At 33.7% G+C, this 17167-nt stretch overlaps 4 protein-coding genes across 6 annotated transcripts; all 4 read left to right on the forward strand.

Annotated features, from left to right (window-relative positions):
• The first annotated feature begins 918 nt into the window (after positions 1–918).
• On the forward strand, positions 919–3446 carry LOC128031980 (uncharacterized). Its single transcript, XM_052624331.1, has 4 exons — positions 919–1133; positions 1418–2108; positions 2315–3039; positions 3226–3446. Exons 1-4 carry the CDS (start codon positions 1025–1027, stop codon positions 3258–3260), a joined length of 1560 nt encoding a protein of 519 aa, XP_052480291.1. The 5' UTR covers positions 919–1024; the 3' UTR covers positions 3261–3446.
• On the forward strand, positions 3261–4941 carry LOC105803593 (PR5-like receptor kinase). The gene is made up of 2 exons (XM_052624332.1): positions 3261–3266; positions 4040–4941. Exon 2 carries the CDS (start codon positions 4135–4137, stop codon positions 4801–4803), a length of 669 nt encoding a protein of 222 aa, XP_052480292.1. The 5' UTR covers positions 3261–3266; positions 4040–4134; the 3' UTR covers positions 4804–4941.
• A 539-nt stretch (positions 4942–5480) lies between these two features.
• LOC128034821 (LEAF RUST 10 DISEASE-RESISTANCE LOCUS RECEPTOR-LIKE PROTEIN KINASE-like 2.1) lies at positions 5481–5954 on the forward strand. Its single transcript, XM_052623668.1, has one exon. It carries the CDS (start codon positions 5481–5483, stop codon positions 5952–5954), a length of 474 nt encoding a protein of 157 aa, XP_052479628.1.
• An 801-nt stretch (positions 5955–6755) lies between these two features.
• Positions 6756–16175, forward strand: LOC105803599 (uncharacterized). 3 transcript variants are annotated; one of them, XM_052624329.1, is made up of 19 exons: positions 6756–7110; positions 7210–7291; positions 7684–7756; positions 8023–8111; positions 8206–8282; positions 9282–9330; positions 9439–9574; positions 9696–9775; positions 9868–9954; positions 10694–10774; positions 11284–11445; positions 11560–11664; positions 12285–12336; positions 12438–12556; positions 13368–13448; positions 13863–14000; positions 14450–14539; positions 15426–15479; positions 15781–16175. In XM_052624329.1, the coding sequence occupies exons 1-19, from the start codon at positions 7049–7051 to the stop codon at positions 15970–15972; spliced, it is 1809 nt and encodes a 602-aa protein (XP_052480289.1). In that variant the 5' UTR covers positions 6756–7048; the 3' UTR covers positions 15973–16175. The 3 variants fall into 3 exon arrangements, with proteins under 3 accessions (XP_052480289.1, XP_012491311.1, XP_052480290.1); XM_012635857.2 differs by having other exon boundaries at positions 6757–7110; positions 9282–9338; positions 9462–9574; XM_052624330.1 differs by lacking the exon at positions 9282–9330 and having other exon boundaries at positions 6757–7110; positions 9462–9574.
• Positions 16176–17167: the final 992 nt, after the last annotated feature.

The following is a 17167-nucleotide window of genomic DNA, read 5'->3' on the forward strand; positions in this document are numbered from 1 at the left end:
AATAAATTGTAAACGTCTTCCATCCTATTTCAGTACGCCCGGACATTTTTTGTTACCTCCAAAAAAACCTCCAAAAATAAATATTATGATTTTTTTAGTATAATAAGGATAGAACAAAGAGTGAGATGTCTGGCCTGAATTTTATTGGCAAATTTGTAGCTCCAAATGGACAGAAACTGATAGGCTCTGTGGTCTTGAATGATGGTATTTCACCCGCAGTCATGCTATTTCACCCGCAGTGGACGATGTAAAAAGAGAAAGTCCAGTTGGAGAGGGGACTTTCAACGAGATCCGATATTTGAATTCTTGATTGAGGATTCTACAAATTGTTGAAAGGGAAGGCGTTTATTATAGAATTATGAAAATTTTAAATGTGATCGTTTAAATTATTTAAATTTGAACTCAATTCGATAATACCTAAATCGAATTCTCTTTTCTTTTCTTTTTTTGAGTTGGACAAAGAAAACTGCGAGCAGCTATCTGATAATGACATTTGATTCATGTTTTAATTAGATCTTTGGTTGTTTAGTTATACGGTTTTTGATTCTCCTATTGAAACTTTTGCATTTTTTTCTATATATATTTGAAAAGAATTATAAGATTATAAAAAATCATACATTTTCATCATTAAATTTTATTAAAATAATTTTATAATTAAAGAATTATATTAAATTTTTATATTTTATACTTAGATTTTAAATAATAAATGATATTTTTAATTAATACATAAAAAAATAAGGCCAAACTGGATCGGCCCAAAATACAAAATAATTTATCCGAAATCCAACAGAAACAGAAACTAATAACATGAGCCATGTCCATCTATGTTCCTTTGGACAGGTAATTATGTTGGGAAGCTAAAAGTCTTAAAGGCCGAATTTATAGTCAAACCCTTTTGTTTGACAATTTCCTCGAAATTCATTTGAGCTGAGCTGAGACAAAAATCAATGGTTTCTATTTTATTATCATTTGACTGGTTATCCTACTATCTCTTCTCTGAAATTTTTCTAAAAACAAATTGAAAATGAAATCATCAGCATCAGCATCAGCATCATCAGATCTTGCTCTTCTTTTGCTTTCCTTATCATTCACGATGCTCGAGGTTGCTGTTTCACAAAGTAATAATACCAGAGGTATGTATGCATGCACTTTCCATTTTAGAACTATTCTTTTTGGGTAATGGTAATAAAATTAAGATTAGGGTTGCGTGCATCTGCCGGTTTAATAACTTCCTCTTGGGTTGGGTGGTTAACACAAGTATGTTCTGTTTCAAGGCCTCTCTCAGTTTAACTTATAAACTCTCCTGTTTGAAACTCGGCTTGGATCCTTTTCTTGTCTTGTCCCTGTTCATTTAACTCTTTTTGTGTGTGTGTATATATGTTTTGTGTAGATTTAAATTCATTTTCCTGTTGCACAGGTGCTCGTCTATCGATGTTTACTATTGTAAATAATTGCAGCTATACAGTTTGGCCAGGGGTGATAACAGAGAGCGGAGGCTCACAGAGTTTTCCTACTACAGGTTTCAGTCTTAATCCCGGTGAATCAACATCTATTTCTATTCCAAGATCTTGGACAGGTCGAATATGGGGTCGAACTCTTTGCACTCAAGACTCTTCTGGCAATTTCTCTTGCCTCACCGGGGACTGCGGCACATCTAGACCAGAGTGTTCTGGTAGGTTGCCCAGGCCCCTGGCAACCCTTGCAGAGTTTACTTTCGATAGTTCTGTGGGATCCGATTTCTATGATGTTAGCCTTGTTGATGGATTCAATCTACCATTGATGATATCCCCACATGGTGGAACTGGAGGTGACTGTAACTCATCTGGATGTGTTGCGGATTTGAATGATGACTGTCCTTCGGAGCTTAAGGTTGTCAATGGGAGTGAGACAGTTGCATGTAAGAGTGCTTGCTCTGCTCTTGGGGAGCCCCAGTATTGCTGCACCGGAGATTATGGTTCTCAAGCTACGTGCCAGCCCACTTCTTACTCACAATTCTTCAAGACTGCGTGTCCTACAGCGTATAGCTACGCCTATGATGATGCAACCAGTATGTTCACTTGTGTTGACGCTGATTATGATATTACTTTCTGCCCTACCCCTTCCACCAGGTAACAAATGCATGCAAATTTCAATATAGAGAACGGGCGATCCTAAGGCAATGGTGTCCGTTGATGTCACCGGTCCGCGGTAGCATTGGCAATCAACCGTTTCTTCCATCTCTGCTTTGAATTTTTGGAAAAGAAAATGATTTCTCTTTCTTTCTGCCTCTACTTCTGTTTTGCTTATTCTTGGGTTTCCTGTTTTCACTACCCAGTCCCAATCAACTGTACGAGAAGTGCCGCAATGCAGTGTTTAAATGTGGGAATATCTCCATTGGATATCCTTTCTCCGGAGGTGATCGAGATCCAGAATGCGGACATCCTGGTTTGGAGCTTCACTGTGACGTTTTTACTAATACTACTAAGATTGAAATTGTTGGTGTAAAGTATGAAGTGTTGGACATCCATCATGAAAGTCGAATTCTAAGGATTGCTAGGGAGGACTTCATCAAGAATGGCTCTTGTCATCCTCAAATTCCAATTCAAGATTCGATCCTGAATTCTGAGCCATTCGTTCTAGGTTCTGGAAATACCAATCTTACTCTGTCCTACGACTGCCAATCTTCATCGAGTCTTGGAATCTTCCCTTGCAATTCTTCAAATTACAACAATGTTTCCATAACTACAGATAACATTCGTCCAGATGGATGTTCAGCTAATGTTAGAGTCCCGATTCTTCAATCTTCCTGGGAAAGACTTCGAAACGATTCCCTGGATTTGGAAGAAGCATTGGGAACAGGATTCGAGGTGCAATGGAAGGAAGATACGGAAGCCTGCCGGAAGTGCAATGCTTCTGGTGGAGCCTGCGGTTTTGACAAGTCCAACAATCAAACATTCTGCTACTGCCCATCAGGATTTGAGAGTTCACCGGATTCCAACGAATGCCATGGAGCCCTTCTCCCACCATCCCCAGCAAATACTGGAAACAATAATACCAGAGGTATGTATGTACTTTCCATTTATACAATTCAACATGTTATTTATTTTCTGTTTTAAGATAGTAATATTAATTGGATGTGAATGCTTAACTTAAAAAAAAGAAAGAAAAGGAGTTGAAATTATTTAAATAATTGAAATCGTAAAGCAACTAATTGATTGCTTTGTGTTGTATATTGGTATTTAATAGGTGGGTCCAAATCCAAGTTGAAGCTGACTCAATAATCATAGGTATGAAACTGTCTGTTGGGTAATAATGTGGTTTGAATTAACTATATATCTTCTAAGCACACACTAAATACATCACAACTACTATAATTGTAGTGTTGAAATAGCTTTTAATTAAGTTGATTTTAAATAAATGTATATACTCTTTCTATATCTTTTAATGCTTTTCTTTTAAATTAATAATCATACTTTTTTTTTTTAACTTTTATGATTTTTTTGGTAAACTATTAAAATAGTCACTTTTTTTGTTTCAGGTCATATTTTAATCACTTATGTTTGAAAAATTACATTTTAGTCACTTGCATTATCGTGTTATAACATTTTAGTCACTAAGTGTTAATTGTAGTTAACAGTGTAACGGTAAGCTGATGTGGCACGTTAAATCATCATTTCAAATGAAAATTTTAGGTTAAAATTTAGCTCTAAACGAAAAAATATAGGGGCCAGTTGTATAATTTAATCTACAATTTTTGTTTGAAATGATGATTTAACATGCCACGTCAACTTATTGTTACACCGTTAACGACAATTAACGGCTTAGTGACTAAAATGTTACAACATGGTAAGGTAAGTAATGAAAATGTAATATTTCAAACATAAGTGATTAAAATGTAACCCGAGATAAACAAAAGTGACTATTTTGATGATTTACCCTTTCTTTTTAAGTTTATTGTTCGATTTTATTCACTGCTTTCTTTTTATTTTAACCAATGTTTTCACTTTAATTGAATCTTATCTATTGAGCTAGCAAAAATTGATTAATAATTCATAAACAGGATCTGTTGTTGGAGTTGTATCGATTTCTACTATATGCTTCATTGTCTTATGGTTCAAAGGAAAATTATTATCAAATTATCTCTGCCAAGGAAAGATGAACGACGATGCTAGGATTGAGGAATTCATCACAAAGTTTGGTCCTTTTGCTCCAAAGCGATACTCTTACGAAGAAATCAAGAAAATGACAAATAAATTCAATGATAAATTAGGTCAAGGAGGTTTCGGAAGTGTATATAAAGGAAAATTATCCAACGGTCATCTAGTGGCGGTTAAATTCCTAAGAGAAATGAAGGGAAATGGAGAGGATTTTATGAATGAAGTAGCTAGCATTAGCAGAACTTCTCATGTTAATATAGTGACTTTACTTGGTTTTTGCTTTGAAAGATCGAAGAGAGCTTTGATCTATGAATTCATGCCCAAAGGATCATTGGACAAGTTCATTTATGGACAAGGATCGGATAATCAAAGTCGTCAATTGGAATGGGTAACTTTATATGACATTGCACTCGGCATCGCTAGAGGACTTGAGTACTTACATCAAGGTTGTAACACAAGGATCTTGCACTTTGACATAAAGCCTCACAATATCCTTTTGGATGAGAATTTTTGTCCCAAGATCTCCGATTTTGGCTTGTCGAAATTATGCGAAAGAAAGGAGAGTGTTGTATCAATGACAGGTGCTAGAGGAACAGCGGGTTATATTGCTCCAGAAGTATTTTTTTCGAAATCTGGGAGGAGTTTCTCACAAATCCGATGTCTATAGTTACGGAATGATGGTTCTTGAAATGGTCGGAGGAAGAAAAAATATCAATGTCGAAGTGTCCCAAACTAGTGAAACATATTTCCCCTCATGGATTTATAAGCATCTTGATCAATCTATGAACCTGAATATTAATGAAGAAATAACAGAAGAGGAAGCAGAAATAACAAGGAAATTGATTGCAGTGAGCCTTTGGTGCATTCAAACCAATCCATTAGATCGACCATCAATGACTAGAGTATTAGAAATGTTGCAAGGAAGCCTTCAATCATTGGAACTTCCCCCACGGCCTACTTAAACATTTTTGTGGAAATTGTTCATTAAACATGTGTCTATTTTTTTTTAAATCTATTAAACATGTAGTGTTCGTGAATTTAAGAGAGTTATAAATATGGAAAAATACAAATAAGGGCATGCAGAATATATGAGTATCTATTTGATGATTTCTAATAGAATCTATAATTGATTAAACAAACTATCATTCGAAACGTAACATAAAATTTGATAGGTTTTTTTTACAATACTTTTTAATACTACCTGCCAAATTGGAAAATTAACAAATGCATATGGCTTGGTGTTTATTCACATGGACAATGTGTATGATTTTGTTGAAAGTGAAAATATCAGTGAAAATGAGATTGAAAATATTTAGAGAAGTTTTCGAAGTCTTGTCTTTAAGAATGTCAATCAAGTTTCTCAACAGTGGAAAGTATTGTCCCTTAGGGGAGGGTTTTATCTCCAGCTATGCAGAGAGCCATTTACAATTCACAGAGGGAAACGCTCGACCATATGTGGATGTACGACCACCCATCAAGAGGCGACGTAAGTGTCTCACCCTTCATAAATCCGATGTCTATAGTTACGGAATGATGGTTCTTGAAATGGTCGGAGGAAGAAAAAATATCAATGTTGAAGTGTCCCAAACTAGTGAAACATATTTCCCCTCATGGATTTATAAGCATCTTGATCAATCTATGAACCTGAATATTAATGAAGAAAGAACAAAAGAGGAAGAAGAAATAACAAAGAAATTGATTGCAGTGAGCCTTTGGTGCATTCAAACCAATCCATTAGATCGACCGCCAATGGCTAAAGTAATGGAAATGTTGCAAGGGAGTCCTCAATTATTAGAACTGCCGCCACGACAGACTTAAGATGCTGCAAATATTTGTTTACTTGAGTAATTTGTTCGCATTGAAGCAATCATAAATAAATTTAATAAATTATATATTTTGATTTCATAAATTTTTTAATTGATATTTTTTAAATATATTTTAAATGTTAATTGTGTAAACATAAATTATTAAATGCATAAAAAATCAAATAAATTTTTTTGTATTTATCAGTATTAACTTTGATTTCTTTAAATGTGTTATATTTGTATATTTAATAGAGGGTAAAAGTATCATGGAAGTCCCTATACTTGCAGTTGAATTGCATTTTGTCATTGCTACTCAGAAAATGGACAAACTAGTCATTGCACATTAGATTAAAAAGCAAATTTGTCATTTCTGTTAAAAAAATTCATATATTTATGTAGTCAAAAATTAATATGGTTGATGGGATAATCAAATAGTGACATGTTATGTTACAATTATTCTATGTATCTAATAATTATGCTACTATAAATTGCAATAGTTAATTGTAATTTATTTTGCAATTAAGTTGGTTGACTTGGTTATTATATTATTGTATTTTATTTAATTAAATATTTATTTTTTAGTATCTTTTAAGAGATTTTAGGCAACAATTTTTAGATTAATTAGGAGAAATTTAGCTAAGGAATGATAATCTGAAGTTATCTAATATGATTTTATTTTCTTATTTGAGACATTAAATCAAGAAGTTTAAATTAAAAAAAAATCTCTACCTTAATTAAAAAAAATTAAATGATAGGTTTGAAACCTATCGGCCCGGTTTTTTTCATCTCGTCCCTAAATCCAAACGTAACGTCATCTCTTAACCGTTCCACTAATTCCCAACTCAGTGACTCACTCTTCCCTCTCCTTCTCAGCCTCCAATTTCTTTCGTTCTTTTTTTTTTTTCGTTTTTCCTTCCTAAATTTCTTCTTCCGATTGCTTTTATAAATCTATTTTGATCTAAATTATTCTGTTTATTACTAACTTTGATTTCATACTCTAAATTTGAAAAATTCATAGTTTCAATTTGATTGCTGAGAAAAAGAAGGCAAGGGAAAGAAGAAGGCGCTATTCTTTTATTTAGAATTTTAAATTCGTAATTGAGCAGGATGGTTTACTGTAATAATTGCTCCAGAAACGTTACTGGAGAACGCGTCGACGACGGTCTTTTGTAAGTGGATTTCTTGCTCATAAACAGTGTGGGTCTTTTTTGGAGAAAATTTCAGTTTCTTGTTTCATTATTTATTTTACCTATTTATCTCTTCTGTAGGTCTTGCACTTTTTGCGGGAAGGTGTTGGAAGATTGCATTTTTGCAACCGAACCTCAATTCGTTAAAGATTCATCTGGCCAAGTAATGATTCTTTCTTTATACGTAATTTTTAAGTTTGGAACTATGTTATGATAAAATTTAGTTGAATAGATGCGAGTTAGGTTTAAGCTAGGTGATATGTACTCTTAAATTTTGTGCGAGGTTCATTGTTTTTGTCATAGACAATTACTTCTTACTAGCTATTTGTAGTTTCCTAACTACGAGAATGGCTGGCTGAATATGCCATCAAACAGAAGAAGAAATTGGCAAGCTAATCTCATTGTCAGACGTGTTTTAATTGAGTGAAGTGCATTGAATTGTGGAGTTCAAGTTTTGTTTCCCTTTGTTTAGTTTGTTGATAACTTGATCTTTGCTTTCTTGTTTTTGACTTGCATTTATTTTGATTTCTATTGCTAATTTCACTTTGTTCCCAGAGCAAACTATCTGGAAATTTTGTGAAATCTACGCAAAGTATTTCAGATTCACGCCAGCATACCATAGCTAAAGGTATGCTTTATTAAGTTGCATCTATGTTATGCAAGAAGCTATATGTTGCCAACTTTTGATAAAGGATTATTTATACATTTCATCAAATTCGCTCTTTCAGGGTGCTCTGATTTCAAAACCTTTTGACATCTTTATTGCAGGCTCAACTTTACTTTTATGTGTTATTTCAGTTTGTTGTCGTGGCTAATTATGTGTTAGCATTACACACTTATTGCAATGTGACTTATAAATATCTTGTTTCTGGTTTTAATTTCATGGTGATACAGCTCTTGATGGTATCAGATCTTTGAAGACTGGATTGCTTATTGACGAGTATAGTGATGATGTTGCTAATGTTGCTTTACGGTTTTATGAAGTATGTTTTCTTTTTCGGAACTTTCATTTCATGCTTGTTATTTTTGTCCTCCCCCCCCTCAATATTTTAAGCTATTTTTATATTTACTGTGAAGGTTGGCCTTGAACGGAATTTCACTAAGGGACGCAGATCAGAGCTAGTACAGGCTGCATGTCTTTATCTTGCCTGTCGGTGAGGAATTTCTTCTTTCTTAAACTTGTAATGTGGTTACATGGAAATACTATTGCCTGAATTCGAACATGGTCTATTGTCTTAAACTTAAATGTGATGATTCAGCTGTTTATATCTCAGTTTACTAAACAAACATGTAGACGTCTACTGATTATGTGCATAAGCACTTGCTAAAATAAAATTTCACTCATGTAACTTACAAATGCATATTTTCACTAAAATATAGGGTCATGCAGATGGTAGTAACTTCTACTACTTCAAACCTCTCGTTCTCATTTGTAAAATAACAAGCGGGATTCTTTACCTTCTATCCTTTTATTTATGGGAAGTATCTGATCTTTTTTCCTTTCAAATCTTTTTTGAAATTTGTGCAGTATTGGCTACTTTTTCTTCTGCAAAACACAATAAGCTGTGACTCTTTACTTCATCTTCTCGTATATGTTTTTTGGTCATGGATTTTGCTTGAGTTTGGCTTAGGAAAAGGCGGGTAATACTGTAATTGTTAAAGATTTTTTTGTTGACTAGGATTTTCAAGAACGAGGGTAAGAGTCTTGTATTTTAGGGTTTGATATTGGTCAAACAGATGTGTTTGTGGCTGGGGTTGGAATGCAGAAAGAATATTGCTGGTCTGGAATTGAGAAAGAAAATATTGGATGGGATCTCTTTCAGCTAGTGGTCCACTAGTTGAAAAAAACACAAAAGGTTCATGCTGTGCTCGTAAGAGCCATATTAAATATTCAAATTAGCTCTATACTTTCTTGAAAATTAGATCATTGCAGAGATACACAAATCAGTCAGTGAATGAAAGAGTCAGGATAGGGAACTGTAGAGGGAGAGGAAGAGAGAAAGAGGGAGAGCTATCATGAGCGACATGATTCTTTTTGTTTCTTCTTCAATTTAGGGTTGAATTGTTTACCCTCCTTTTTATCACTTTTTTGTTTCTTTTTGTTCTTTGAACTGTTGAACTATTTCCCTCCTCAACCATATAATTTTTGGCAGGCAAAAGGGAAAGCCATTCCTTCTTATTGATTTTTCACATTATTTACATGTAAATGTGTAAGCAATTTTCCCCCTTTCTACCCCTTTTAAACAAATTTAACTTGCTCGATAATTCTTTATCTCTCTGTTTCTGCGTGATGAGGTTTTTTTTTGACAGATGTTCTGTTGTTTCTTCTTCAGTTATGAGCTTGGCTCTGTATATCTGCAACTTTGCTATGTGCTGTACCTTGCTGACTCAAAGGATCTTCCGAAACTAATTGATCCTTCAATTTTTATTCATAAATTTACAAATGGTAAGTTGCTTAATCAATTTCTGTACCTTGAGATTTTTTAGTTGATCGCATGCTCCCAGTGTTTGTGCATTGAACTTAGACATGCATAATAGACATGCATAATAACCAATATACTTTGCAGCTTTGATTCCAGAAGGAAATGATGAAGTTGTTAAAACTGCACGGGACATTTTAGCTAGCATGAAACGGGACTGGATGCAGGTGTGATTTTATTCAAAAGTACTTTATTTTGATTCTGTGTATTATCTAGGTAATTTTTGGAGTTAAAATCTTACTGTAACACAAATTAACAGACAGGGCGGAAACCCAGTGGATTATGTGGTGCAGCACTGTACATTTCTGCACTTTCACATGGTCTGAAGTTTTCTAAGTCAAAGATTGTAAGTTATAGTTCATACCTTTTTGTTTTTTGCCTTCTTTAATAATCATATGTTGTTGTTCCTTTTGCTTGAAAATCTATAAGTTTTTACTTTTTATTTATACTATTTGGTTGACAGGCTTTGCAATTTTAATTTTATGATAGGGGCTTGAAATTCAGTAGATGTTTTAACTTCCAACCATGTCATGATTGTTCTCATACACATTCTAAATAAGGTCCTAACTCATATTAGGTGGTTTTGGATTAGGTTCATGTCTTGGCCTAAGCTAGAGTAGGGATTGTTTTAGATGCCTCACTGCCCTGTCTAAGACCCCCTCTACAATTTTCATTGTAGTAATATGCACATGTCCATGTTGTTATTATTATTATTTATTTTTTATTCTTTTTCCGTAAAGTAAACTTTAGCATCATGGTACTAAAAGGTGGAGGCATAAAATAACTGAAGTTTAATACGATAAAAATGAAAAAGCAAAAGTAAAATAAATCCACGACAGCCTTAAGCCATAACAATACTGGATAGCTTGATATTACCATTTAGCATCTGCTAGATAATGAATTTTTGTTTTTTCAGTTTAATTTATTTCATTATACTTATTTATTTATGCTTGTGGGCAGTTTAATTTTTTGTTTTTCCAATTTCTTCTTTACTTAGATTCATGTTGATTCTTGTTTTTCCCCCCTTTTGCTTATTATACTCTCTCTCTCTTAAATTGTTCGGTTAATTAAGGTCTGTTTATCAGATAGAGGTTGTTCACATTTGTGAAGCAACATTGTCAAAGCGGTTGATTGAATTTGAGAATACCAACTCTGGAGCCTTAACGGTATGCATTTTTTTACTTGTGCATGGTAAAATAGAACTACATTGTGCTAGGAAATTGGTAATGGAATAAGATTGTAAATTAGAAACTATGGAATGAAGAACCATATTCAACTGATGCTTACAGTAGTTTGAAATTTTTTTCCCCTTTTGATGTTGATATGACTTTCTATCTGCATATGGTCCTAAGTAGAGCATGATGGCATAATCCGATCTATAAGGCTTGCAGTATCTTGGGCGAAAAAAGCTTTGTTGTTGTTGTAATTGTAACTTGTGTCAGTACAATTATTTTTTTCTTATGCTAGAATTTGATTGTTAAATCTTTACTATTATTACTGTTGATGTTACTTTTGTTCACACTACAGAGTATCTAACTAATTTTATGAAAAAATTGATGCCAATTTTTCATCATTACCTCAGGTGTCATGTTGAATTTGTTGTATTCCACATCTTGTTACTTTTCCTCCTTCGTATTTCTTGAAAATACCTCCTTTGTTTTGAACTTGTGACCAGATGGAGGAATTTACGGAAAAGGAGAGGGAGCTTCGAACTAGTTCATTAACTGAAAAACAGCCAAATATTGGGTCAAAAGAAACCAGCTTAGATGAAGTGCTATGTAGGCATGTGGGGAGAAAACCTTTTGCCTATGGACTTTGTAATGAATGTTATGAAGAGGTGGCACCCATGTTTTTTTTGTACCTTTTTATATTCTTTGACCCACTACAATTGTACTACTGGAAACTGTTTTATCATTGAAGCTGAAGTTCATGCTGTTACTGGCTCGTGCAGTTCATGAAGGTTTCAGGAGGGATTGATGGAGGGTCAGATCCACCTGCATTCCAACGGGCTGAGAAAGAGAGAATGGCAAAATTATCTATTGAGGAAAATAATAAAGTAAGTTCTGTAATTATACCTTTTTAAAGGCTTAAGGACAGTGAATGTTGAGAATCTGAATTGTAGACACTTCATATATTTTGGATTGCAAGATTCACATCATGGGCATGCAAAAAGGTTATTCTCTCACAATGCCCCCTCCCCCCCTCATGTGCTAACTGATCTCTTAATGTGCTGTCATTCTTTTCAGTTTAAACACTTAATGGTAAAGAATTTATTTATTGTTATGTTGATTAACTATGACAGACTGAACTCTCAAAATCTTGTCACAGGACGCTTGAGTCCTTTCTTCTCTTGGATTTTTTTTTACCTTTATTTATCATAAGGTTATCTTCTGGATTGTGAGATTCATGTGAGCATGCAGAATTATTCTCTCCTCCGTCCTCATGTGCCAACTGATCTCATAATTTGGTGCTGTCTTCTTTTTAGTTTAAAAACTTAGTAATGAAGACTTTATTAATTGTTCTGTTGCTTAATTATGAGAGATTAACCTCTCTCAAATTTTTGTGACAGGACACTTGAATCTTTTTATTATTTATTATGAGGTTATCTTCTGCATAGTTTTAACTTTCATTCTTTAGCACGATATTTCATTGTTGTGGTTGTTTTTGATAACCCAGAGCATATCTAGCAGCACGTTTGCAAGTGGATCTGAAATACCTGAAAATAGTGGTAAGTTTTATTATCATGAGTAATCATGCATGACATGGTTTAATAATTGGACTTTTTTATCTAAATGCCCTAGATCTTTTATTAGAAAAGGTATTTTTCAGGGTTTTTAGAGGATGCAACTAACAAGGCAGCCATTCGTGAGGGTGACAATGATAAGTTACCTGGAGTTGATGATAGTGATGATGGATCGGATAACTTTTCTGATATTGATGATATTGAGGTGCAGAATAAGTCTGCTTTCTTGTATTTTGACATTGCATTGTCCATAGGAACTTTAACAAACAAAAGTACTTCATACTCTACCCAAGTGCTAAACTAACTACATTGGTTATATTTCCTAGTCTAATGGAATATTGTTTTAAGATGTATATAGAATTATGTAAATTACATCAAGTTTCTTGAGCTTTGACTAGCTTAACTGTTTTGCTTCTTTTACTTGCATATCATCTTTTTTCCTTGCATTCATAAACCATCTAAGATGCTCTACACTTGATTTGAAGTCAACTGGGCTTAAATTCAGCTTTGATCACTGCTACCAAAGTAATCCTGAACGTTTGGGTGGTTGTCTGTCTTATGCAATCAGCACCGCTATTGTTATAGTTTCTTCTGAGCTACTCTGGGTCTAAATAATGGTTGATCTGTAAAGTTGAGTCTTCAGAATACAAAATTGTCAATTTGAAAGGGAAAAATGTTCAAGAACTGACTACAATTTACCTAAACTAAGTTTATTGTTTAGGTCTACTCTCAGTTTATTGTTCAGGTCTACTCTTCAGTATTTAGAGTTTGGTTCTTCATAACTTTCTTAGGAGGTGAGTTTGGTTGGTCTGGTACAGAATCAACCATCCTGAGATCTAGTCATATAAATAGCCTTCAGTGTACACCTTTTCTCAACAATATTTTCATGCCTTTTAAACTGTTATGTCTTTATTAATGCATGCATGCATTTATGTATACGTGCATTAAATTTTATCTTCTTACTTTGACGTCATTTTCTTATCACTCTTGGGAACTACTCATTATTACATTTTCAGGTTGATGGTTACCTTCACAATGAGGAGGAGAAGCATTTCAAAAAGATCATTTGGGAAGAAATGAACCGGGAATATGTTGAGGTGATTTGAACCATGACTTTGTTAAGTACAACATTATTTTGGCCTCCTCTACTCTAATCTCACAGATTAAATGCAATATTCATGCATTGGCATGTGCTCAAGTAAGGGCATTGGAAAAGCATTTTGTATCTTTCTAGTTAAAAACATACATAAGAGGATGATTTCTCCTTGAAGAACAATTCAGATATATTTGACTATTGAAAAGACGGACTTTTAGATGGTTTTTCTCATACTTTTGGTCAAATTGAGCCCTGAATCTGTGAAATTGTTTGATATAATTTATTTGAGTCTCAGTGCATTTGTGTATTAGAAGGTAAATGGAAAATGCAACTCGACTTTCCTTTCATGAATTTATTGAATAAATAAATAAACCTAGCTAGTTACAGGAACTTAATCATACTGCAATCTTTGCAGGAACAAGCAGCCAAGGAAGCAGCTGCAGCAGCAGCTAAGGAGGCTTGCATGGCCAACTATGATAAATGCCCAGAGGATCTCCAAGCTGCACAGAAGCTTGCTGCAGATGTTGCAGAACTAGTGGCAAAATCTAGAAAGGTGATTCTTGAATATCAAGAAAAATTGGAAGTTTCCTGATTTCTGAAAATTATATCAAGAGAAATGCAAGCCACCTCTTGTACTTTATTACTTATTGTTAAGATAGTCATGGAAGGCAATATCTAAAAGGCTAAAATGAAAATGCAAAACAAACTATAAATGGTACCACACGTAATAGCTGGATTGCATGCACTTAATTCTTGATCTCTATTTCAGCTGACTTTTGCCACTTTGGCTTGATGCAAAGTTTGTCTTTCTTTTTTAATTATGAGCATTGTTCTAAGCTTAGCAATTAGCATGTTGCAAGATGTAATTCTTATGTCCAACCATGATCGTCTTTAGATTATGGTACTTATCTTTTTAAGATATATTGTTTCCAGAAATCTTTCCTCTATTTTAGCTTGTTTTTCTCTCTTTTTTTTTTTGGTTTGCTTTTGTTATATTAACAGGAGAGGCAACAAAAGCGAGCTGCTGAAGAAAAAGATGCAGGTCCTGCTCAGACTGCTGCCGAGGCAACCCGGCGAATGCTGGTTAGGAAGGTATTAGATAGCCTTTCTTTCTTGTTTTGGCCTAAGGGGTACCGCGTGGCTGAATAGATTTGTGATTATGATGAAACTGCACTTTGAAATGGGAACATTGTAGTGTTATAGTAATTAAGATCTAAAGTAATTTTGGGTTAATGAAACTAAAACTAATAATAATCTCTCCAGAGGGCTGTAAAATTGCCTCATTATTCTGTAATTTTAAAATAATAAGCAATCAAAAGATTTAGGTCTTTTTTTAAAAAAGAAAAAAGGAAATCCCTTTTACACAAGACTTTACTGAAAAGAGCTTCATCTTTGTTGGAAGAATATGGTTGAACAGGTTAAGAAACTAAATACTACAATATTGTCTCTTGTTTTTTCACCAGAAGACATCAAAATTTGTTAATATATCACTTTCTTGGCTTGTATAAACATTATGCAATTCAAAATTTTTAGGATGCCTGGAATTTGTTTGTTAAAATAATGTCAAAAGTTGGCTTCTTATTTAATCCCATCAGGCAATTACCTAACTGAAATGGAAACCTTGAACAGGAGATTAATCTGATACTCCTTTTGCAGACAATCTCAATGAGATTTAAAAGTTAGTAGACAGATTAGCTATATGCCTTGATAACCACCCCGGAGTCGAACAAAGTGATCCTGAAAATGAAATGCTGATTTTGCTTGGATCCATTTGACAGGCCTAGCATTCACGCATTTCTGCAATCTACAGTTGTTGTCATAATCATGCATTTGTTTAGGTTCTATAATTTTTTAAGTGTTTCATGCACGTATGGATGTTTACTAGTAAAACTGTCATTTTAGTACTTTATATGGATTCTACTAACCGAATTGCTTAACTTTTGCCTTGAATGCTTATACTTGTATTGGTTCTGTGCAGAGATTAAGTTCAAAAATAAACTATGATGCATTGGAGAAGCTCTTTGATGACCCGGTATGTTTATGCCTAATTTGTTTTAATGTTTCAAATTGATTGTTAGACCGTAGACACGAACTTACAAACAAATACTTGGTAATTTCTTTTGTATCCCTTATTGTATTTGACAAAGACTTATTCATTTGGGTGGTATGATACCTATGTTACTCCGACTTGGAAGTGTTGGATATGATTATTCTCAACGCGTCAACCTGGATACTTCAGAGTCGGACTAACATAGGGTTGCTTTAGAGGGATTTGTTTTTTAAAAAACAAAAAAACTTCATGAAGTTATCTTAGGATTTCTTTGGTATAACAGGTTACAGAGAAACCCAAGAAACAAAGAATAGAATCAAATTCAGATGAAAAGGAGGAGAAGGCTTCTAAAATTGGCAAAGAAGGTGATTTAGAAGATGAATATAACGACAATGATGATGATGGATATGGAGGAATTTTTTACGGTGACACTGAATATGAGTATGAGGATAATTATGATTACGATGGATATTGAATTGTCTTTTATGTTGGAGTTGGGTGAATTCTTATATTCGGAACTCTACTCGTAGAGCAAAAGAAGCAAATGGCGTTAGTAAAGAGGGAGTTAAAACTGCAGTCATTAGTGATAGTTTTACTCTTGAGGAGACACTAGGATGGACGGTGAGAATAATGATTTTATTGAAATTGAATATATTCTATAGGTGGGTTTTAATCAAACATGGAAACTTCTTGAGTTTTAGCCCAATTATCAGCTTCTCAAGTTTGACGGCATTGTATAATATTTAACACGTATTTTTATATTAAGCAAGTAAAATTTATAACGTTTATGAAATTCCAAATTAAATGGCAAGAAATAAAAATTATAGCACTAAAAAGAGTTATATTACATTTGACAAATAAATTTATTTAAACACACGTTGCTGGAATTGTGGGTTCTTCATGCAATACAAAAGTGGCAGGTTTTACCAGTTTGCAACATAATTAACGATTTTTATAGCATACAATTAAATTGCTAATGGTATCTCATTCCCTTTATATTGATTATTTATTTAATCCCACATGACAAAATCGACTATAAATACCATTCTTCAGTCTATCAGAAACTTGAGGTAATGTGTTCCCATCTAAATTTATGTTTCTCATTTTAAATCCAACCATTTTCAATAATGTGAAAATTACAAATATTAATTTAAATTGTATTTGTTCAAAAGGAGACATACATCACCATATTAATTACTTTTAAATTTCTACACACTAAAACTATGCAATAGGAGATATTATTCAATACAACCATGTTGTGGAGTGTCATTCATATTTTGGATAAAATTACGGTTGATGTCCGAATGAAGAAGAGCCAGCATCTTGATGACACGATACCGACATCATGACAAGAGGTTTTTCCATGTCTCGACGACATGATGAAGGGCACCTCGCATGCCACGTCACGGCGTGGCGACATATTCCATACTTAATCTGATTTCTTCTCTTAGTTAAACTTTGTTACATATTTCCAATTTAACTCTAATTATTCTAGAGATATTCTAGTCACATTTGTACACGAAATTCAACCTATAAATAGGCCTTAAGAATAACAACAACAAAATTAAGGGAGAGTTTATGAGAATTTCGAGGAATTTTTGTATTTTGATTTTTGCTATCAAGTTTTCTTTACCCGTGATTTGTTTTATCCACATAGATTTTGTATCTAA

Source organism: Gossypium raimondii, chromosome 11 (assembly GCF_025698545.1).
Source record: "Gossypium raimondii isolate GPD5lz chromosome 11, ASM2569854v1, whole genome shotgun sequence".
Taxonomy (NCBI): Eukaryota; Viridiplantae; Streptophyta; class Magnoliopsida; order Malvales; family Malvaceae; genus Gossypium; species Gossypium raimondii.